Here is a 24917-nt window from a genome sequence, read left to right as displayed (position 1 = left end):
ATTGATGATGTTACCATTTTTATTTTATTAATTTCACTATAAAAAAAATAAGCCAAAACCCGAAACTTACAAAGTAATAAAATGAATTTACACTGCTAAACACTTAATCTACGATTTTTTAAAAAACTCTGCACATTTTTTAAAACTAGTTTATTATTTTTCATTATAGTGACATTTCTTAATGGAACATTAAAATCCGGACATTTATGAAAAATCCTCCCGGACCCCCCGGACGTTGTTAAAATCCGGACATGTGCTAATTTTTTTAAATGGAACATCAAAATGAAACTAATTTTTTGACTTTTTTTCTGATCACTTTACATAATCCTAAGATATTATTAAATATGTTTTGATTAGTTTCAGAAATATTAATAAATAAACAAAAAATATATTTTCCAACCTTTAAAAAAAATATTAAAAATGCATAAAAGAAATGACCTGAAATCAAAACTATACTAGATATTTACTATAGTTGGTTTGTACTTACTTTGCTATAAATATCGCAATCTTAAACCATACAGGCTGTTGAAAATTCTATTCCAAACTTTCTAAAATATAAAATAAGTTTTCTTCGTTTGGTAAGGTTATGAGTATTTTGAAAAAGCTACAATAGTTCAGCTTTGTCATCTGAAGAAGCTATAGTTTTATTTTCCCACAACTCGAATTAAATAAATTTTTATTTGTTTACATGCATTCTACTAATAAATAAATGAATTGTGTCACTTTGTACTATCAAACATTAAAGCCGTCTTTTACTTTAATTGTTTTATCGCATGCAACACCGAAGTTGCGGCAATAGGCTGAACAGCGCAAGCGGAAATCAAAGCTACAGATCAGCTGTTGCAATCTTTATTACCAGAAAGTAAAACGCCTTTCTTGTTAATCACCTCAACTCGCCACAAATTGATTTAAGTGTTGGAATTTTCTTTGATAAATTTTTAGGAAAAAAGCTACTGAAAAATGACTAAATTGTATACTTCCTCTTTTTTTAGTCTCTAGAAAATAAAACATTTATTGAACAAAATATCACTGAAAAGAGTTTGATCTTGGCTAGAAACGTTTTTACTCTATCTTGTAACCTTAATAAAAATCAATTTTATAGTTTCTTATATGTATATGTATATGTCTTTTTTTATCTAAACGCATAGATAGACATAATAAACACTGGTTATTAAGTATATATTTATTGCTACATTTTAATAATGAAATTACCAACAGCCTATTTAATTTTATGAACCAATAAATTTGCGGCTTTGCTGTGTAACAAATTAGTTTTCTTCATTTGGCATGGCATACATAGAGCTACATAACATAAAACCGTTAATCGTTTTTATGATAGTTTATGTCTATGTTTCGATTTTATTGTAATCGTATTTTTCGAAGCTATTAACAAGTAATTTGAATATTATGTTGACACGTATTGATTATTATATTTAAACAGGATGTTTCAACAAAACATGTGCTACCTCTGGTGGGGATATTCCTGACGTAAAAATAAGATTTATTTTTCATATCAATATAGGTCCGATTCTGCTTTGTTTCGTAGGTACAAGAGGATATAGTTTTAATATCTTTTCGATTTGTTATAATTTCCTTTCAAGTACTTATAGCGATTCGAATGAAATTTTGCCGGTACAAGTTACTATAAGTGAGACATATTTTAATGCTAAAAAACGTCGACATATTCACCAGCGACGTGCATATACCCATATAACTCTATAAAATAGATGATAGGGTTATCAAAATATTCCAGTGATATCCCTATCACTGGCATGTTTTTTCTAAAAAAAGCATGTACACCACTGACTTTTTTTCTCCTGTTAGCGAAATAGTCCAAAGAATAAAATTGTTCAGAGAATAAAAAAAAGTGGGGTGGACCACCCTTATCACTTAGGGGTATAAAAAGATATAACAACCTATTCTTAAACCTACTGAATATACATATAAAATTTCATCAAAATCGGTCAATCCGTTGCGAAGGAGGAGTATGGTAACTAAAACTGTGACACGAACATTTTATATATTAGAGATACCATTGTAATAGTTAAACTAACGACTAAAGAATCCAAGGACAGATAACACCTGAGAGCAAATTGATACCATGTCACCAAACAGTGCCGTGGCACATATTTTTCTCAACTTAGCTGCTGATATTTATATTTTTTGATAAATGTTTTGACTACGCCTATGGTGTATACGGTGGTATCATACTAATTAATTACGAAATAAGAACGTATTAAAATGCTAACAAAAGGTACAAAAAACTAAAGAATCCAAGGACAAATAACACCTGAGAGCAAATTGATACCATGTCACCAAACAGTGCCGTGGCACATATTTTTCTTAACTTAGTTGTTTGAAGAGAGATTTATATTTTTTGATAAATATTTTGACTACGCCTATGGTGTATAAGGTGGTGTCATACTAATTAATTACGAAATAAAAACGTATTAAAATGCTAACAAAAGGTACAAAACTAGTATCGACGTATAGCACACATCAAGAACATATAATATCAGAAAAATAATTATCGAATTCAATACCAAGAAAACGCTAAAAAGGTGGAGTGGACTGTTTATTTACGTAAGAAACGTAACTCCTGGCTCTTTCTTATCGCTGCAGCTTTTACATTTGAAATCTGAACAACTAATCACCATTGTAATAAAATTTATACAATGTTCACTACACATAAACTATTAAAAAACACTAAAATTGTCGCTGTAGACCAGCTGATGACTCATTCGTTGCCACCAACAAAATGGTATCTAAAGTTACAAATTCTGCTGCAGCCCGTATATGGGCGTTACATGTCCTTGTATTCTTTAGTCATTGAGTTGAATTTAGTCATTTAGTTATTTAAGCAAGAATTACATCAAATTTCAGTATTTATATTTTATTGTAAAATTAAGTATCCTCTTAGCAACAAAATTAATATTAATACTTTCTTTGTTCCAGGTTCCCACGACAGACATGGGCAACAACAAATCGTCCGTGTCCGAGGGCGAAGAGGAAGATGACAGAACCGCTCCGCTTAAAGGTGCCAAATCTCTCGGTTCCGAGATCACCAACGGCGACGAAGGTGACGAGGGCGAATGCGAACTACCCCCGCCCATGAAACCGATCCAGGAACCCATTCTGGTGCCGCAAGCGCCGCCTGGCGTTCCGGGGGTGCCGGAAATAGAAGAGAATCCTGGAAAAAGGGTGAGTTGAGAGAAGATAATGGATTTTTTATTGTGAGTTGTTTCAGATTAAGAATTCTTAAACAGCCTCTACACTATGCATAAATATTTCGTAAAACATTTCGCAAAACATTTCTGGAAATACTTTCAGAAGTAAACTCAAATATAAGGCCGTATTATAAAAATTAGTTCCCACGTTTCCTGAAATTGATCGAAACGCGCTGTGATTACAGGATTGAAACGTGGGAACTAATTTTTAACACGGGCTTATATTTATCGTACTATCTTGTGAAATAGCACGATTCTAGATCAAACGTTGTAGTGGCTTCAGAAAAATAAGTAAACACATGTATGAATAAGTAAACACAAAGTATGAATAAATATCATTAATTTGTAATGGAGTGTAATGTAATATCATTATATTAAACTGTAACGAAAAATCAAAATAGTGCATTTAGAAAACAATTACCGACGGTAGATTAAATTGGCTATTCCTCTAAGGTTACACAAGAATATTTAGTTTCAATCATTGTCTAACATTATTTATTATAATATAGTAAAAAATATATTTCCAAAACTTAAAATCGTAAAACTGCAGGGCAATACGCGGTGACTAACTGTTCTGCTGGTCCGCCTTTTATAGGTTATAATCCACGAAGTTAAAATATATAAAAAATCGTCTAATTATTTCTTATTTTTCAGTGGATTTATATCAAACCATGTTATTATTATATATAAAAGTATATTTTATTGTCGTCGGGTCAATCAATAATCTTCCCAATCAGCTCGATATATTGATGATGTTACCAGTATTACTCATCAAGCAATACTACTCTTATATTAATCAATTAAGGCCGTGTAAACAAACGTAACATATACAATTTTATATACTAATTCATTATAATAAAATTAAATAATAAACATGTTGTAATTATATTCTCTCTACTCTATATATTATTAAACGCGTGTTCAAATATTAATCTTGTGGAATATATATCAACATAAAACAAGATGTAATTAAAATATCATCGTAAGAACAGCTATTTTAGAAACGTCTAGGTTTACTTATTTCACTGAAATTTATGAAAAACAGTCTTTTGCCTCGGGTACAGATACCGCCACGTTTTGGAAATAGCTCAAAACGAAACAAATTTGAACGAGACAACAGGAAACGCCAAAAGAAATCCCCCCACGCCCTCCTCGCGAGTAATTTTCAGGCGCTTTTAAGAATCGAAAGTAGGTCGAGGCAAACCGAAGTGGGTCAAGACAACTGGAAATAAACAGAAATGCGATAAAGTTGGGCGACGAAACGCGACCTTGACCTGCTTCGAAGAGTTCTCCGCATAGTGTAGAGGCTGTTTTAGGGAAAATTACCTATTTTTAAACATACTTGTTTATCTTATAAGTTAAAAGTTTTTACCATTTTATTTCAAATAATCCAGTACTATATTTAGTACTGTATTATCAATAATACAATACTCAAAATTAAATATTTTAGAGAAAAAAGTAATATTTAATACATTTTAGTCACAATATAACAAAAACAAATGTAATAACATGTAGCGTTATAGCCGCTTTTATTTATTATCTATTTTGATCCTAGTACAGTATTATTATTGATGGTTGCTTCATATCTAATAGAATTTCATAAATATTGAGATAAATTTCATCGTAACATCCTCTCATATACCATTATAACCCACATCATATACATCTTTAATAACCCATCCAAAACACATACAAACAGGCACTTTGATTGATATATACTGGTATGAACACGTACACACGTAAACAAGTATTCTGGAATAATATTTTGAACTGAAAATAATATTTATTCCAGCGTACTTTTTGTACGTGGAAAGGTTAAAGTTGAGGAAACCTATTAAATTAACAAAATTAAGTGTTTACTGTAGTTGTGCCCTGTTTCATGACATTTAATTGTTTTTTATTGAATTGATATAAAATTCTAGGAATAGGATAAAAATAGTATTACCTATTTGTACACGAATAGTAATAATTATTACATTTTTTATTACATTTTTTTTACAAATAATGAACCAAACATTGAACTGTGTACAGGGTTTTCAGGTATATTTAGTGCCATAGATACCTGTAGGCTACCTATTCCTATTCTTGGTAGTAACGGTTCACGCAAATATACAGGGAGTCTTAAATAAGTGCAAATATTTTCAGGGCTGGTAGATCTCGATAAAAGAAACATATTTTCTCTTTAACGTTTTTCAAATATCTCCAAAATAACCGAGTTATTTTAATTTGAAAATTTCTAAAAAAATATATTTATTGCTTAAATTTTGAGAACCACTGGATATTTTCTGGGTTTTCTTTCTTGTTAATTTAATCTACTACCTATGTTGCCATATTATTATCAAGAAATTATGTTTTTTAACTAAAAACCAAAAAAAAATCTGCGGTCGAAATATACTACCCCTAAAAATATTTGTCCTTATTTAAGACTCACCCTGTATAACTATAGATATTATATTTGAAATGGGAAAGAAAAGGTCTTTCAAAAAAACCTTAATAATATACAGGGTCTTCCATTAATAAATTCTACATTTAAAGTTTTTTACTACCTCTAATACAGGTCAGCCTGCAGGTATGGCATTAGATAACTCTGAAAACCCTGTACATAAATACCAACTAGACATATCTTTAAAAAACGATTTGAAATACATATTTTTAATATTCTTCAGTTATGAAGATTTAATATTAAAATTAATAGGTCTAATAAAGCTTCTTCGCTAACAAACAAATGTTTATGATTTTTTTTGTAGTTCAATGCAATGTTTATGTTTGACGCTAACAAAAATAGAATGTTTATTTCTCTTATTTCGCGTTAGCGTTACATCATGATTTATGTTAGCCCCAAGATTCCAATAAGAACGTCTAGTTGGTATATTGTCGAAGAATCAAATAAAAGGTGTCTTTTGTTACATGATCGTGTTTGATTTATTATAATAAATTTATGATATGGAAATTGATTTGGTTATTGCCGACTTAAATTCAGTAAATTTTGGATTGTAAAATTAAAACTAACCAATTGTCATCTCGTTCATTTGTATGTATTTAAACTGAAATTTTTGAGTTTGAGACCAGGAGAAAGCATCCTGGTCTGATACTTACCTAGTCTGCCCTGTATCTGCTAACAGCCTTAAACAGCATCTCTGTCATCTATTCTATTATCTTCATCCTTTCTTCCCCAGGTCTCTGGTCTAACTATAAAGTCGCTAGAGGGAGCTACTTCAGCCGATCTCGCAGAAATCGAACAGATCGTCAAAGAACGAATGGTGCGAGAATATTTTTGTCGTCTTATTTACTTTAAATTGTATATTATCTTTGTTTGAATTTGAAAAAAAAATAATATGGATCCCACACAGACACGAAACTTAATAGTTATGCTATCATATATAATTGCTACCATAAATACAGCGAAAGCTTCGTGGCAGTATTGGGAATCCTTTACGTATTTTTGTTACAATATACAATTGTACTGTTCTATAAATGCATTTCTTTAACCATGTTAGACACTAAAGGTGTGAGCTATGAACAAAATTAAGGTATTTGAGGTGTGGATCTATAGGCGTATACTAAAGATTCCATAGATTGCAAATAGGACAAACGATGAGGTCTTGAGAATGGTCAATAAAGACCGCGAACTGAAACGAAAAGCATCATATCTAGGTCACGTTGTACCTACGTAACGAGAGATCATGTTGAAGGAAAGATTGAAGGAAAGAGAGGAGTCGATAAGAAGAGAATGTCTTGGCTTCGTGGACGGGACTGAGCACAATGGAAGAACTTAATCCATACAATACGAAATAAAGAAGAGCCGACAAATGTGATCGCGAACATCCATTGTTGGATCTGCAACAGAAGAAGAAGAACCATGTTAGAATGATTAGTGGTGCCTCGTGGCGTAGAGGTACAGCTCTACGTATTCGTCAAAAAAATGAAATAAAATTTATAAGGTGTTACTTTTCCCACACTGTCTAATACACATACACAATTCATTTTTTAGTATTTGGAGCAATTATTATTAATCAACGCAAACAGTCAATATAACTGTAGTTATGGGATCATATTAATTATTTGTCCTCTTGAACAAATATTTAATTAGTTTCTTATTTACTTTTTTTAATGAAATAAGCGAATTATATCGACAATATTAGTATCTGTACTCTTTGAAAATTTCTTACATCTTTAAAAATAATCTAAAATTGATAAATAAGGTCTAAATTAAAAAAGACAAGGTAAAAACAACAAATTATATACAGGTAAAAATGGTATAATACAATTTGATAGACAATTAAATTGTGCCTCTGATTCTCGTAAAATACACAGGGTGTTCCATTGAAATTAAAGAAGTTATTGCCGTTTAAAGTTAGTAATTATTTAACATAAAATTTTTATTTTAGACTAAGGTTGTATAATTTTTATTATTGCAAAGCAAAATTTAATAATAAAAAAACTTCAGTACAATATTTGGTTTTAAAAACTTAAATACGCCTAGAGAAATGAAGCCTTAAAATTGTTACTATATTTTGACCAAGGTAAATACTTCAAAAACGGTAAGACTAAAATGCGGTAAACCTTAATCAAATTTACCTTTATTTTAATCGTAGAAACTTTGATATTTTTTATTTATTTGGGACACTCTGTATCTTGTAAAAATATTTTTAAATTGTAGCTCTAATAGTTCTTCAACGAACCCAAAACTTAAAATTTGTAAAAATCTAATCGTTTAGTTACAATACCCCGTATCGTATGTGGCCCTGTATTGTTTGTACCGTAGACCTTTTAGCGGGGATGGGAGACTTACTTAAGACAAGAAAACTATTAAAACTGTAGTGGGAGACTTACTTAAGACAAGAAAACTATTAAAACTGTAGTGACTCTACTTAACTGGTATTGTAAGTTCAATAAGTAAGCTGATGTGATTGTGAAATGCGCATATTTTGTCAGTCAGAAAAAGAAAGGGGAGAACACATTCTATTTCAGTGCGATGACAGCCTGGTAAATGTGCAGTTCTTCGTACTAGGCAATGAAAAACCATTGGTACAGAATATGGGAGGTTCAGTCTCCAAGTCATTGGAATATTTGAAAAGGATAGGACTGGAAAATGTAATCTGGAGAATAGATAAGGATCACAATAAATTTGAACAGGTTGTAGTGTTATAGATCAATAGCCATCTTAAAAAACAAAATATTTAAATGTAATGGGTTCAAAGCCATAGAGAATGTTGTATAACCTATTCCCTTTTGGAAACTCATCTATGGACTGACTCCCATTTAGCTAAAACTCTGAAGTGTCTAATATGGTTAGCGAAATTTGCAATAAAGAGAAATATTTGGTATATTGTGATTTTATTAGAATTTCTCTTAACGAAAACTTAGTCACCTATATGTATTTTTGGAATGTTTTTTTCAGTATTATAATACGTTGTGTGTTTTCTATTTTATCTTATCAGTAGAGTATCCTTATTATATGCTTGTCGTATTTTCCCCTCCTGTTTAGCTTAGCATTTTGATTTTGCATGCGGCCGTTCTGCCCTAGATAGATATTAGCTCGTCATTTCGATCAGTGCATGTTCTTGATACATTCCTGCTGGTTAAACTCTACAGTGACCTTGTGTCTTGTAGGAACAACATTCGGAAAATAAAGAAAGACATTCCGCGCTGAGAAACACGCGCAGCTCCGAAGCGCTGTCCGACTTCGGCCTGGACGGTCAGCACAAAGACCTTTCGGCTCAGTGCTCTTCGAACGAAGCTGCTTCTCTAGCCTTCAGCGGCGACGAGAGCGATAAACAGGTATAGCAGAATTACTGTTTATCAATCCTCTGATTACCTGAACATTATTTAACACTCTGAATTTCATATTATGGTTTATTTATCTTGTTATTTTAAAAATGTTTTTTTTTTAAGTTTTTTTAACAGTGTTTTAAGAGTGTTTTACAGATTATACCATACGACCGAAAAAAACGGTGTCAAAGACGGCTGTGGAAGGACAATCAATGATAATTTTGGTGAGGTCAAGCCCTAGACCTCTTTTATTTGGCCCATACTTTTTTTATTTTTTAATGGCGTTTACTGTCAGTCGGCTTTAAGAAGGCTTTGTAACTTATTTATGTATAGATTAAAAATTATTTTTAAATACTGTAGTTTTATGTCAATTTTTAGTAAATCAGAGATTGACCCCGCTAAAATTATCATCCATTGTCATTTCCCAGCCGTCTTTGACACCGTTTTTTTTTTGATCATATGGTACTTGATGTGTTTTTCAAAAGTGGATCAAAAATCAGATTGTATTTGCATATTGTTTCTTTTCAAGCTTTTATATATTTATACCTGGTACGTCTCAAAAGTGGCTCACCCCTATAACTTTTTTATTTTTTTAGATAAAAAATCGACATTTGGTATGTTAGTGTATGACATAAATTAGGATTGATTGACGTATTCATTTGTTTTCGGTCACTTCCTGTTTCACCTGAAAATGACATTCTGAATAGAATAACATATCATAAGTCAACTTTTGACATTCTCGCTTAAAAAAAATATTTTAAATTACTATCTAGAGTGCTATGTTAAAAACACTAATTTTGAATCAATGAGTCTTGGCAAAATAGTTTTGATCGTCTAATGTTTTTAGTGTATTGTCCTGGCCGGTTAAAAGATGCCCAAATTGCATTATTTGTAATCATATCTCAATTTTTTAAAATGGAACGAGGGTGGCCCATTAGCATATTTGGAAAAAGCATTTTTTTAAGAATAATTTGGTACCACACACTTGGTATTTCGAGTCAAATTGTCGTTATGATCCGCATGTTACAATTTCAAATAAACCATATGCGAAAATGTCAAAAGTTGACGTATGATATGTCATTCTATTCAGTGTCATTTTCTATCGAATAAAGTAAAAAATACTGATGGTGTCATTTAAAAATCAAAAGCTGGAGTCATTTCCGGTAAAACAAGAAGTGTCCAAAAACAATTGAATACGTCAATCAATCCTAATTTATTTCATATACTAACATACCAAATCTCGTTTTTTTATCTGAAAAAATAAAAAAGTTATAGGGATGAGCAACTTTTGAGACGCACCCGATACTTATATATGTCTTTTATACTTGATTTATAAATATAAAATGGTTTATCTTTGTCAATAAATAAATATTCAATTTTACAGATCGACGCAGTGGATAATGCGAAGAAAATCGAATCCTGGCTGAAGAAGAGGCACTACGTGCTTCAAGAACTGATAGATACCGAAGAAGCGTACGTCAGAGACCTATCTTTGATCGTAGATGGATATATTGCAACCATGAGAGACCCAGACTGTGAAATCCCCATGCCGGACGATCTGCGCGAAGGCAAAGACAAGATGGTGTTCGGGAATATCGAAGCCATCTATGACTGGCACAAAAAGTATGTGATAATTTAAATCATTACTTTTTTTATTTAAAGTATTTTACTAAGTAATGAGAATTTATTCAACAAAATAAACGATTCTTAGTAGGTTCGTCTAAAATTAATATCATAAAAATAAAATTTTCAATAGAAAACTAAAAAATATCAGAAAATTAAATTTGTGCAAAATTGTAACGTGTGCATTAAAATGAAAGATACCACTGTTCACATTTTTCTATTATTCTTTCTTTAATATTTAATTTATCAGTTGTTCTGTATTTTTTCAGTCATTTTCTCAAATCCCTAAAAGCTGCTGTAGAGAACCCTGAAGAACTAGCCCAATTATTTAGAAGGTACGAGAGGAAGTTACAAATGTACGTGATATACTGCAAGAACAAACCTATATCTGAATATATCGTCGCAGAACATCTCGATAACTACTTTGAAGAGCTCAGGGTCAAACTTGGTGAGTTGGTTTTTTATAAAAAATATGTTTTTCTATAAACTTCATATTTTATGTCGCTTGTAGGTCACAAACTTCAGCTTTGCGACCTACTGATCAAACCAGTACAAAGGATAATGAAGTACCAGCTCATGCTAAAAGACATTTTAAAGTACACAGAAAGAGCCGGTATCCAAAATGAAATAGATCCACTGAGAGCTGCTTATAGCATCATGGTCGTGGTTCCAAAGAACGCCAACGACATGATGGATGTTGGAAGACTTCAAGGGTTTGAAGTATGATCTTTATTTTATTTACAACACTTCTCTTGTAATTTTACTTATTTGTTTTTAGTCTGGAAAAATAACAGCCCAAGGGAAGTTACTTCTACACGGTCTGCTGATTGTATCAGACCTTCCAGGAATCAATCAAGCCATCGTTGGAAAGAACAAAGAACTACAAGTGTTTTTGTTTGAGCAGAGCATTATATTTTCGGAAGTTGTAGGAAAGAAGTCTCAGTTCACTAGTCCTCAGTACTTGTACAAAGCTCACATACAGGTAGAGTTTATTTTATATTTTTTTTTTCATCATTTATTTCACTAAATTGTGATATGCTCCTTGCTGTTTTCACTTTTTAAATATTTGACATGTTCCAATTGTTCTATTTATTATATTTTTGTCGTTTTTTATTAATAAATATACAGCCATACATTGTCTTCTACGCCAAAAATGAGTGTAGCTTCATCCATTACACAAAAATATACTTATACATATAAACCTATGTATATGCTAAAATGACAACTGGATGGAGACAAAAATAAAATTCTTCATTCAAGTTCCATTTTCAACATGTGTTTAAAAACATAAATATCCCTAGAATTAATTGAGGCCCTTAGAATAAAAGGGGTACAAGTGACTTTTTTCCAAATGCAGATTTAGATAATTTAGGTACCAATTTATTTAATATAAAATGGAATTCAAATGGTGTATTCTGCAGTGGCACTAAAGAGTAGAATGATTAATTTACTTAATTTCCTTTTATACGAAATAAATTGGTACCTAAAGTGCCTAAATCTGTACTTAAGTCCATTTAGAATAAAAATTCATTTGTACCCCTTTTATTCTAAGCTCGTCAATTGCGAATTTTGCTATTACATATATGAACTACGTAAATAAAAGAAGTTTTATTTTGCGATATTCAATTCGCGTTTATACTAATGGCTGGCAAAGGTTTGTTTTGGGTCGAGATTTCCGTATGTAAGAAGAGTACAATGCGTTTATAATGTACTGAACAAAGAGGGCACAGTAAAAACGTTGCCAAACGTACGAAATAAACCAAGAATCTGTGTACATTGCTAAGAGACGTGGAAGGGGATATAGCAGATTCGTCGCGCAGTATCTCAGTACTTAACATTTTAGGGAGGGTATACATAATGCGTTCAGATTCACGATTTAATTACGTCTCGTGTTACTTTATTTCTTTATTTATTAACGAGTCGTTGTAATTTTCCCTGTAGCTTGTAAATGTTTAAGTTCAAGTTAGAAACACTTGCACTGTCGGTAAATATAAGTGGAATTGAGTTGGTGTTCGACAGTGGTCGCGCTATTAGAACTCAAAAATCGATATATCGAAATCCATTAGAAATAATTATTGATTGTAGTTTTTTTCAAAAACGTTCTTAATATTTCTGCTATATTTTTTTGCAGACAGTATGTAGCAGTATGAAAATCTTTACAAATAAAAAAGTTACACGATTGCTGAAAATTACTATGCAGTAACAGCGTTTTCAGATGGAACAGACCATCCGCGCGGGGTATCCGGTTCGCGACTTCGAACAAGTACCATGAGTTTATATGAACAATTTCATATGGTATGCTCCGTCCGGATGTTGTTCATATAAACTCATGGTACTTACTTGAAGTCGCGGACGCTCCACGCGGACTGTACGCTACATCTGAAAGCGCTGTAAAAGTAAATGGACGTTTTTTTTTAATTTTTGAATGGAAAAAACAAGCCTATCGAATTTGTTTCATATAAACATCTTGTAAAAGATCCGAACTTCAAAACAAAAAAGTTTCAATATCTAAAGTGGTTCTTGAGTTATTGCGTGTTATGTGTTAAAAAGTAGAGTTTTTAAATTATAGCGATTACTTAAGTTTTCTCGTTATAAAAAAATATGGACACCCTAACGATATCCTTATAATTCCATTTCAGATGCTGAGAAACATCTAATGATTTTATCTAGTTATCTTTTCAAAAAAAAATATTTTGAAAATAAGCGGTTTGCGATCGTGATTTTACTTTACTTGATAGGGAAAGGCGTGCCGGAAAGATGTGGCAATGCCGCAACAGCACACCGTCGCATTTCTCTCACTCCGACTTAATAAGATCCCTATGCGATTTACTTCCACACATGTAAATACCGACCTAAAAATAAGAGTTGCCAGCACGGTATGAATCTGTCTTAAAGCACATTAAAAGTATTTGTGGCTAACTGATTTGACCTATTTTCTTCATTCGAAGTTTAAATCAATTGATGTTATTTACAGGTGAATAAAATGACATTGGACGAGTATCCTAACCTCAAAGACGTCAAGGACGAGGGCAGCTTCGTCGTTAGATCTGACGGAAAGAACTCCACCGACGTATACAACGCGCCATCCATCGGATTCGTATGCCTTGCCAGCAGCGACGAACTGCGAAGCCAGTGGTTGAAAACCATCAAGGACATCCTACAGACTCAGAAAGACTTTCTCAAGGCCATCCAGAGCCCTATCGCGTACCAGAAGGAACTGACTAAGGAATCGTGAGTATCAAGAAAGCTCGCCTACTTGGATTTAGGCGGCTGATAAAAACTTTCCTTTTTTATTTCGAGGTTTGGTGTGAGGATTTTGGATTTGGTTTTCTAATTATTGGTTTTGTGGGGAATAGGGATTAGTTCAAGATACGGTGTGTCTTAAGTTATTGATAGAGAAATAGTTAACGTTTTCTTGCAATAATAATTAAAGCTAGCAATAACTATTTTCTTTAGGAATTTAAGGAAATTTTGAATCCTTTTGTTAATATGTATTGGTTAGTCTGAAGAATTAATTTTTTTTAAACAGAAAGTATACAGGGTGTCCCAGGCTGAGCGTGCATTAAAAGTTTCTAGAGAACTACAATATCTAGATCGGAGATTTTTTTCACATCATTGTTTCACAACGAGATCTAGTGATTAAAAATATTTTTAATATGGCGTCACTTCCGGAAATATCGGAAGTTGACAGCAACTTTCTTATTTTACATGGGCGCCCCCATCTTTTATTACCACACTAACCTAACATTAACCGTTTTTGAGAAAAACATATTTAAAATTTTTGGACGAAAAAAACTGCCTGTCAAAAATATGTGTATAGTCTAAACGTCAAATTTAGTGATTACCACAACCCCTGTGCCATAAAGAGAAGACATGTGGCTATCTATTTCAACAATTAAATTGTTTGAATGTCATATAATAATGGCTGCAGCTGTTATGGAATTGAGCGATTAAAAAATTATCATAATCATTTTTTTTCAAATGGAAACCCAGTTTTTTTATTTCACTGGTGAAAAGGCTTTTCAATTCGTTACTTTTTGATTATACATGTTCCTATACCTAAAATAAATCGTTTTTATGTTATTTAAGATTTAGTTTTAAAGCGTATATTTTTATTGATTTTAACCAGTAGCCTATGACTTTAAACGTCAAGTCATATAAAACAATAGATCTGGCCATGTCATATTGTGACACTTTGTTCAAAAAGCAGTATGTTATCGATCATCTTTTCCAATCCAACTTGGCGCTGTTTGTGTTTTTTCAGGGTTGATACGGTATATTATTAATAATTAAAAATATCAACCATTAGATATCACTAAAGAGCGAAAATACGAGGTATATTTTTATAAATACAATTTTTAAACTTTTAATAAGTAGCAGTATTTACAATATAAGAATTCATTTCCTGACAGATGGAAATAAATTGTCTGACTGTTTGACACTTAATGTCAAAGGAAGCTAGATAAAATCAAGAAAAATATACGTTTTCAAACTAAATCTTAAATTTAAAATCCATTTATTTTTGGTATAGGAACATGTATAGTTAAAAAGTAACAAATTGAAAAACATTTTCACTAGTGAAGTAAAAAAAGTGGGTTTCCATTTAAAAAAAAAGATATATGATAACTTTTTAATCGCTCAATTCCATGACAGCTACCGCCATTATCATATGTCATTTGAACAATTTAATCTTTGAAATGGATAGCTGCCAAATTTGACGTTTAGGCTATACAAATTTTTTTGACAGGTATTTTTTTTCGTCCAAAAATTTTAAATATTTTTTTTTCTCAAAAACGGTTAATGTTAGATATTATAGAGATATAAGTATGTAATGATTTTTAAGTCAACTTCCGGTATTTCCGGAAGTGTCGTCATATTGAAAATAGTTTTAATGGATCGATCTCGTTGTGCAACAATGATGTGAAAAAAAAATCTCCGATCTAGATATTGTGGTTCTCTAGAAACTTCTAATACGCGCTCAGCCTGGGACACCCTGTATACATAGAAATTCATTACACCAAGAATTTTAGACTTTACCTATATGTCTTAATAAATACGTTTTAACAGCACATAAAACATAAAAATTGTCAGAAAAATGTTTCATTTAGTATTAACTAATTCAAGTTGCTCTACAATGGAAAAATATTCATTAGGACTATATTATTTTGTTCAAAAAATTCATTACATTTTCTTTTGGGTATGTAAACAACACTTTTAAATTATAACTACGACAGAACGTATTGTAAGAAATATTTAAAAAATATATAAGAATTTGGCTGAGATTATAAGACTGGGTTATAGCTATAAACTTTGTATTGAACAACTTTTGAACTAATCCCGAACCTTAACGACAACAACGCGAAGCACACTGCAATAAACTTGACAACATTGCAATGTACTTGTCGCTTGTATAACCTTATTTCTGCGTAGACTATACATAGTTTGTATTCGGGACAGTTTTTACTCAAAAAGAATATTTTTATTAACTTGAATTTACTTTAGAATGAACTTTTATTCTGTGATATTTAATTTTTTAAAAAATATAAACATGTCCCAAATAATAAAGAAGGATCACGTTGAATGTAAAATAAAAGTGAACATAAAAAAGATGAAAACAAACATTATATTGTGATAAACATAAAATATAAATATATATTCGAAAATATTTGGATATACGGGGTGTACCAGAAAAAAAAGTCAGGGCGTTTTTTAGCTTTAAATCATTATTTATGTATGTATATTAGTTTTTTTTTTTGGTACGCCGCCGTACGTGGTTAACAGGACCGCCATTTTTCAATCAAAATGGAACTTTAGGAATACTACACTAACACTTAATATATAGGTATAAGAAGAATATGGCACCTGTCCATTGGACGGGTATGTATAAAAAACGTTATTTTCTTTAAATTTGATGTTTTTCTAATAAAGAAATATGTGTATTAAACCAGAGTAAGTGATTCCGTGCTATTTAGGAGCGGATGAATTGGCAACAATGTTTTTTTATGATTAAGGTTTTTTTCTGGGATCATATTAATTGATCCTGTTTTACAAATATTTAAATACTTTTCATTTTTTAAAGAAATAAGCGAACTATATCAACAATATTAGTATCTGTACTCTTTGAAAATTTGTTACATCTTTATGATATAAAATGTCAATGTTTCATGGGTATAATGATAAATGAGGTCTAATTATAAGAAAATGCATTTTCTACGAAAACTCGAAGAGATAGGTAAAAAATGTTGTAATACAATTTGATAGACAATTAAATAATGCATCTGATTCACATAAAATATACAAGGTGTTCCATTTAAATTAAAGAAGTTGTTGCTGTTTACAAGCTAGTAATTATTTAAAATCAATTTTTAGACACTCTGTATAAGATTTATAAGTATTATTTTTAGTATTGCAACACAAAATTTAGAAAATAGAAAAACTTCAGTGAAATATTTGGTTTTAAAAACTTAAATGCGCCTAGAGAAATAAAGCGTTAACATTTTTACTGCATTTCCACAAAACCGTAAATATTTCAAAAACGGTAAGATTAAAGACCGGTAAACCTTAATCAAATTTACCTTTATTTTAATCGTAGAAACTAAAAATGTAATAATATACAGGATGTTCCATTTTAAAAATACAACTTTGATATTTTTATTTATTTGGGACACTCTGTACCTTTTGAAAATAATTTTAAATTGTAGCTCTAATAGTCCCGCAACGAACCCAAAACTTAGATTTTGTAAAAATATAATTGTTTGGCTACAATACTCCGTAGCGAATAAGGTGAATAATCCTGTATAGCTAACTCATAAAATTGGAAAATATCTTATCTAGCTTTAAAATTCAAAAGAAATGTGAGGTAGTAAAGAAGTTATATTTATATTAAGGCGCATTCTCACGACTCGTTTACTTGACCAACATTTGTAATTGGTATACAGGGTATACACGGTGCGTCGGGTATAACTATACAGAATTTCTTAGAAGTTATTTATTATAGGAACTACGCAGCACTCCCGCCAGACCCTTTAAACCAATAAAAAATACTTGCCAAGTATACGAGTCGTGATAACGCGCCATTAAAGTAAGGTATAGTTTTAGTTTATATTTTGAATACCGAATATTAAAACATCAAAAAGCATGTAGGTACCTATTTAACAGAATGAACATTGTTGCCAAACATCTATTTCTGTATCTTGCCTTCAAAAATATTGAGTAAGTAATAGGGCACATAAACACACACATAATAATTACACTACGCTAGTATATTTTTACAAAATAAACTGATATATAATATAACCAGCTCCTCTTTGTGAATTTACGTTGGATAATAATTATAACCAAAAAATATATAGATTTTGCTAGTATACGATTTGAGTTTGTTTAAAATTGTAAGGAATTTTGCGAATAGCAGAATAGAATAACATTCCAGCTGGGCCAGTGATGCCCTGTGTTTTTTAACCCATTGCTCAATATAGATTTTGGCGCCAAAATTAGAAATACACCATTCACTTTAAAGGGGAGCTTAATATTTGTAATAATACTCATAGTGGCAGAAAAAATTGCTATTAATCACAAACATTATTTTCGTATTATACCACGTGATCGAAAAAAAAAACGGCGTCAAAGACGGCTGGGGAATGACAATTGACGATAATTTTGGCGAGGTCAAGCTCTAGACGTCATGCATTTACTTGGCCTGTACTTTTCTTTAGTTTTTAACTGCTGTCAGTTGGTCTTAAGAAGGTTGTAATTTATTTTTATATTAAATAAAAATGATTTTTAAATGGTGTAGTTTAAAATTCGTTCTATCCTTTTTTAATCTTTCTATAATTAGTGTTATAATTTTTGTCCATTTTTATGTCCATTTTTAGTAAATAACCTCTAGAGATTGACCTCGCCAAAATTATCATCGATTGTCATTCTCCAGTAGTTTTTGACGCCGTTTTTTTCGATCATACGGTACTTATAAATTGTTTAAATAATGCTGTTAGAGTTTTAAAATTTCTAAGAATTTATTAAATATAATGAAGCAATTGTCTTTAATAACTTGATTCAATAATAAAAATTTCTTTTTAATAAATATTTAACACTTACAAAGATGTACAACTACAGCATTATTTTTACAATAAAGTACTTTAATTTTGGACATATCTATGATTAAAAAGTTTTATAATTGAATATTGTCGACAGTTAAGCAGATTTTAATGTATAATTACACATAAAAATTGTTAAGCTGTCGATATTTATATATGTTTCAGTGTTTCAGTTCATATGATGTTTGTCTTCAGTAAGGTTTTTATTTGTTAAATTGTTATTATTATTATTATAACTTGTGGTAATCAAAGTGACAAAAAGAAACACAAATTATCAATGTATATGTATCTATTTAGATGTCTTTTCCATTGTACATAATTAAAAAAAGTATGTATGTTTGTATATAAGTATCATTTTTCATTGCAATGCAGTGATCCGAACATTTTCAATAGAATAAAAAACAATAAAACAAAAATTATACAGCTGTGGTTTTATTCTAGAAAAAATTATATTTCCTGCCCTTTATATACATTTTTATTAATTATTATTTGTTATGTTAATTTTTTCATTCTCATTTTTTGTTTATCATTGTTATTGTTCATTTTTATTTTACATTTTATTTTTATTTTATTTATCATTACCTTAAATAAAAGCAGCATTGATCCACTATAATTGCAAGGTAAGATTTAAAGATGTATTTGTACTAAGTGTTAAGCTTTTGCTTGTATTATAAATAAACGGAGTGTGTTACACTCAAGATTTTTTATGAAATTTAAAATTTAATTTATTGAGGTTGCTAAATCTTAACTTATTATGTGTAACATGTTCTACGTCAGTTATTGGTGTATAACCTCCTTGTAAAAAATTGTTTTTGTTCTCTTTAGATCATTATTTCCATGGGAGTTCTCTAGCAAGTCTGTGGATCACAGTCAGGAAAATTCTCCAGTCAAAACGCCTAGGAAACCGCCTCAGTATATTCACAAGGCTAATACTATTGGGATACCGTCAGAAAATGATATTACCTCCAGGTGAGTAAAGCTTGATTTTCATGCGTCCGTTATCCGTAAATTTTTTACTCCAGCCTGTCAACGGAGAAAGATCGTACGATAACGGACGTTTTGACACTTTTTTGACAAATTTCATCTAATCTTAATAAAAATATACATACATAGTACAAGAGCTAACAGCGTCGGGAAATCAAGAATTTTATGAAAGCTGGTTCTTTTCTATCTTTTGATATGGTCTCCTGTGCTCTCCTGACCAAAGCACGGGAAATCTGGTTGCCGGTAGACTACTACGGTTCACTACTGCGCATCACATCTGTACAGGGTATCGATTTTCACATTACGTTCCTACTTTTCTATGAAACTAAATATGCTATACATATGTTTGTCCTAGTCTCCTTAGTTCCTGAAATACAGGCCGAATTTGTGATGCGCAGTAGTGAACAGATGTTGAATACAGATATGGGGATGCGCAGTAGTGAACGCAACGTCTACCTGCAACCAGACGGTCCGCACCCTGTTCAGGAGAGCATAACAAAAAATAGTTGAAAGAACCAGCTTTCTTAAAATTCTCTCTCAAAAACGTTGCTACCTCGACTATAAATAAAACAGCGAAATCGTTATGGAATTTTGTTTTCACTGTATTTTCATGGACTTTCCAACTTTTATATATAATAGGTATTAGACTTCGTCTGTAGCTTATTATTCAATATTATACATTAATATTGTATTTATAGCGAGAACTCTGATAGCAAGAACAACAACAAAACACCCAGAAGACATTTTTTCGACGGATTTAGAAGTACGTTGAAGAATAGGCACAAAAGTGACACTATGGTAATGAGTCAAGATAAAGAAGACATTCACAGAAGATGGAGCGAAGCGCAACCACCGGTAAGTCAAATATAACAGAGTTCTATAGAGTCGCTTATTTTAAATACTTAGATGTACAGTAGGGTATAAAATAAATAGCACTAATTTCAAGCTTTTTATGGATACCTATGGATATGTTATATCGAATTTTTAAGTTACTTTTTAATACTCAATTATACACTTAAATCTTGATCGTCAGTATGATTTTAATATTAAAAACTAAAAAAATTATAATAATGAAATAAAAAAATATAATAGCTTTATTTGGGGATGATCTTATGTGGATGTAGTCTGGCTAAAAACACACTCACACTTAAGTCAAAAACTGCCACTACTAGTATAATAAAATTTTATTATACAATATGATCGAGAAAAAAAAACGGCGTGAGCGATGACTATGAAATGAAGCTCGTTGTCATTTTATTTCTAAAATTATACGGGGAATGTAATCAATCGTCATTTCAAAGCCAACTGGATGCCGTTTTTTCGATCATACGGTACTACCATAGTTTAAGGAAAAGAGTAGTTGCACTCTCGCAAATATTTTCTGCCAGTTTTTGCAATCTGTCGAATATCGGCAGATTGAAAAGCGTTTCAGTTGAATTCCGTCCGTCGAGCTGGGAGGTTCGCGCGTTGCGTCCCAGCACAGAGACAGATTGACAAAAAATGAGTGCCTGTGTGCTGCTATTAATTAATTGTAGTAATAATTCAAAAAATTGTTTTCAATAAACATTTAATTATATTTGTTTGTTTTAGAAGCTGAGATATTATGTAATTAATTAAATATCATTATTTTTTTGAAGAAAACATAGCTAAGTATTAATAAAGTTATATTCACTCTAAGGTGCCCGGTGGCGTAGAGGTACAGGCTCTCGTCTACCAATCTCAAGGTAGTGGGTTCGAATCCCACACCCGGCATTTCATCAGCAGACTATTTTTATTAAAATAAAAATAGTTTGGGTACCTAGGTCGACTCAGCCTTAAATGAGTACTTGGGATTCACAATCCTGAGGTAATAATAGGCGGTTGAAGCGTAGTGCTAGCCACATTACCTTCCTTGTATACCGAACGGCTCTAGTATGGCAAGCTGTACCTTGCTACTCCCAAGGCGTTAAACGCTATATACGGGGGCTATTATTATTATTATTATATTCATTCTACTTTTTTACCACTTTTCGTATATAATGTTTTTAACCAAAGTTTTAGTAAATAAGAAATAGAATGGCAACACCGCAGTGTGCTTTAAGTAAAGACAGTGTACTATATGCAGAATTTTATGCCGAATCCAGTATCTACAGAAAATTAAACTTGTTTTAAATAAAAAAAATTGTAGAAAATCTCTGAAATAGATAATAATATAAAGATATGTCATTATATATTTTTTCCGCATTTCTTCCCATCAGAAGATTTTCAGATACAGAAAAATTGTTACCTACACGAAATGTGAAAATATTCTGTTTTCAAGCAAGTTTTTACTCGATACATATCTTACTAAATACATATGAAACTATGGCGAGTGCCACGACTATACTTTTCCTAATTAATAGACCACGACTATACAGCTACGTCAGTGGTCACGGGAGGCGAGAACAAAGTCATATAAATTGGCAGAAAAAGAACAAAGGATTTGACAAGGAGTAAATCTACTAGTTTCTTTATACTATGGTACTACTATTGCAGTATAAAACATGTAAATTTGGTCTATAAGAAGTATAATTACTTTCGTTAAAATCAATTTATAATTACGATTACACAACAATACAATTACTAAAATATTTTTATTTTAATTAACGATAGTGTTACCATATTGATCCAATTGATCTATTACTAAAACTTTCAATTTTTTTTATTCGCTTAGTTTATGAAACTGCAATTATTCGTTCACAACCGCTAATAAAGCTATCCAGATAAGACATAGACTGTTATACATATCTCTTTGATATTAAATAATATAATCTATTACCTTAAAATTTTGATGTATTTAATATGTAAATGTAAAGTTTAATATATTTTGTTCTAGTGGGCCGATTTTGATGATTATTTAAGCAATTTGTAGCTAAATTATTTGACGTTTTGACTAAATTAAAAATGAAAGTTTTCCTCTGTCAATTATAGGAGGAAAAGAAAATGTTGATATTTTGGTGAAAGTTTGAAACACCCTGCAAAATATGTTAAGACAGCAAGGCAGTTAAAAATAATTTTATCATCTAGATACATCCTTTCTCTATAGTTTGTTTTTTGGATCATCTCAATAGCTTGTATTCTGCTGGAGAGGCTCGCTTTTGAGTAAGCTGTTGAATTACGAAAAAATGTTAATAACAACATTTTTTCGTAATCGAAGTCGATCGTCTCGATTCGAAGTTCTCATACGAAGGTTTCTGGACGTCTAGCGTATGAAATTGTCTCGAAGAAGCTACTGCACTGCACTTCGTGCACACCTAAAACTGTTAGCGGCATAATTTTGATCTCTATCATCTTCAATGATGCAGTTATAGCGGATACACCTCCTGGACTTAAAACCATCTCTGCAAGACTAACTGCCTAACAGCCAACAGATAATAATAATATGATTTTTCAATGAAAGTGACATTAAATAAATCATAAACACTATTTCATATGTCTGTCGATTGGGACCAAGTAAAGACATGGTTTAAATGTAAAAATTACAAAAAATTACGTAGTGTCTCGCTCTTGAGTAAGCTGTTGAATTACGAAAAAATGTTAATAACAACATTTTTTCGTAATTTTTACATTAAAACCATGCCATTGCTTTTGGTCCTAGTTAACAGAACTAGTAATTTGTGGTTCCGAAGCAGGCCTTCTTGACATAGGATTTGCTTAAAGTCGATCGTCTCGATTCGAAGTTCTCATACGAAGGTTTCTGGACGTCTAGCGTATGAAATTGTCTCGAAGAAGCGACTACACTGCACTTCGTGCACACCTAAAACTGTTAGCGGCATAATTTTGATCTCTATCATCTTCAATTGATGCAGTTATAGCGGATACACCTCCTGGACTTAAAACCATCTCTGCAAGACTAACTGCCTAACAGCCAACAGATAATAATAATATGATTTTTCAATAAAAGTGACATTACATAAATCATAAACACTATTTCATATGTCTGTTGATTGGGACCAAGTAAAGACATGGTTTAAATGTAAAAATTACAAAAAATTACGTAGTGTCTCGCTTTTGAGTAAGCTGTTGAATTACGAAAAAATGTTAATAACAACATTTTTTCGTAATTTTTATATTAAAACCATGCCATTGCTTTTAGTCCTAGTTAACAGAACTAGTAATTTGTGGTTCCGAAGCAGGCCTTCTTGACATAAGATTTGCATAAAGTCGATCGTCTCGATTCGAAGTTCTCATACGAAGGTTTCTGGACGTCTAGCGTATGAAATTGTCTCGAAGAAGCGACTACACTGCACTTCGTGCACACCTAAAACTGTTAGCGGCATAATTTTGATCTCTATCATCTTCAATTGATGCAGTTATAGCGGATACACCTCCTGGACTTAAAACCATCTCTGCAAGACTAACTGCCTAACAGCCAACAGATAATAATAATATGATTTTTCAATAAAAGTGACATTACATAAATCATAAACACTATTTCATAAGTCTGTTGATTGGAACCAAGTAAAGACATGGTTTAAATGTAAAAATTACAAAAAATTACGTAGTGTCTCGCTTTTGAGTAAGCTGTTGAATTACGAAAAAATGTTAATAACAACATTTTTTCGTAATTTTTACATTAAAACCATGCCATTGCTTTTGGTCCTAGTTAACAGAACTAGTAATTTGTGGTTCCGAAGCAGGCCTTCTTGACATAAGATTTGCTTAAAGTCGATCGTCTCGATTCGAAGTTCTCATACGAAGGTTTCTGGACGTCTAGCGTATGAAATTGTCTCGAAGGAGCGACTACACTGCACTTCGTGCACACCTAAAACTGTTAGCGGCATAATTTTGATCTCTATCATCTTCAATTGATGCAGTTATAGCGGATACACCTTCTGGACTTAAAACCATCTCTGCAAGACTAACTGCCTAACAGCCAACAGATAATAATTAATAATAATATGATTTTTCAATAAAAGTGACATTACATAAATCATAAACACTATTTCATAAGTCTGTTGATTGGAACCAAGTAAAGACATGGTTTAAATGTAAAAATTACAAAAAATTACGTAGTGTCTTCTTCAAAAGTGAATATCTCCAAAAAAATTAAGTTATTGAGATGAACCTAAAAATAAACTATTGTAAAAAGATGCACCTAGATGATAAAATGATTTTTAAGTTCCTTGCTTTTTTAACATATTCCACAGAGTGTTCCAAACTTTGACCAAAATAACAACATTTTAGATTCTCTCGTATA

General features: G+C 31.4%; 1 protein-coding gene across 1 annotated transcript in view; it reads left to right on the top strand.

Annotated features, from left to right (window-relative positions):
• The window catches only part of LOC115885903 (kalirin), a 402576-nt gene that overhangs the window by 366048 nt on the left and 11611 nt on the right, over positions 1-24917 (top strand). The window contains exons 27-36 of the mRNA XM_030904931.1: positions 2956-3201; positions 6404-6487; positions 8841-9008; positions 10384-10622; positions 10892-11070; positions 11134-11342; positions 11401-11604; positions 13597-13853; positions 19541-19684; positions 20398-20554. Of these exons, the coding sequence (XP_030760791.1) occupies positions 2956-3201; positions 6404-6487; positions 8841-9008; positions 10384-10622; positions 10892-11070; positions 11134-11342; positions 11401-11604; positions 13597-13853; positions 19541-19684; positions 20398-20554 (1887 nt within the window). The remainder of the gene's footprint in view (positions 1-2955; positions 3202-6403; positions 6488-8840; positions 9009-10383; positions 10623-10891; positions 11071-11133; positions 11343-11400; positions 11605-13596; positions 13854-19540; positions 19685-20397; positions 20555-24917) is intronic.

Source organism: Sitophilus oryzae, unplaced genomic scaffold, assembly GCF_002938485.1.
Source record: "Sitophilus oryzae breed Bouriz unplaced genomic scaffold, Soryzae_2.0 scaffold_465_pilon_pilon, whole genome shotgun sequence".
NCBI classification, from domain to species: Eukaryota; Metazoa; Arthropoda; class Insecta; order Coleoptera; family Curculionidae; genus Sitophilus; species Sitophilus oryzae.
Note: the sequence above shows the minus strand (reverse complement) of the source record. Positions and strands in the feature narration are given on the sequence as shown.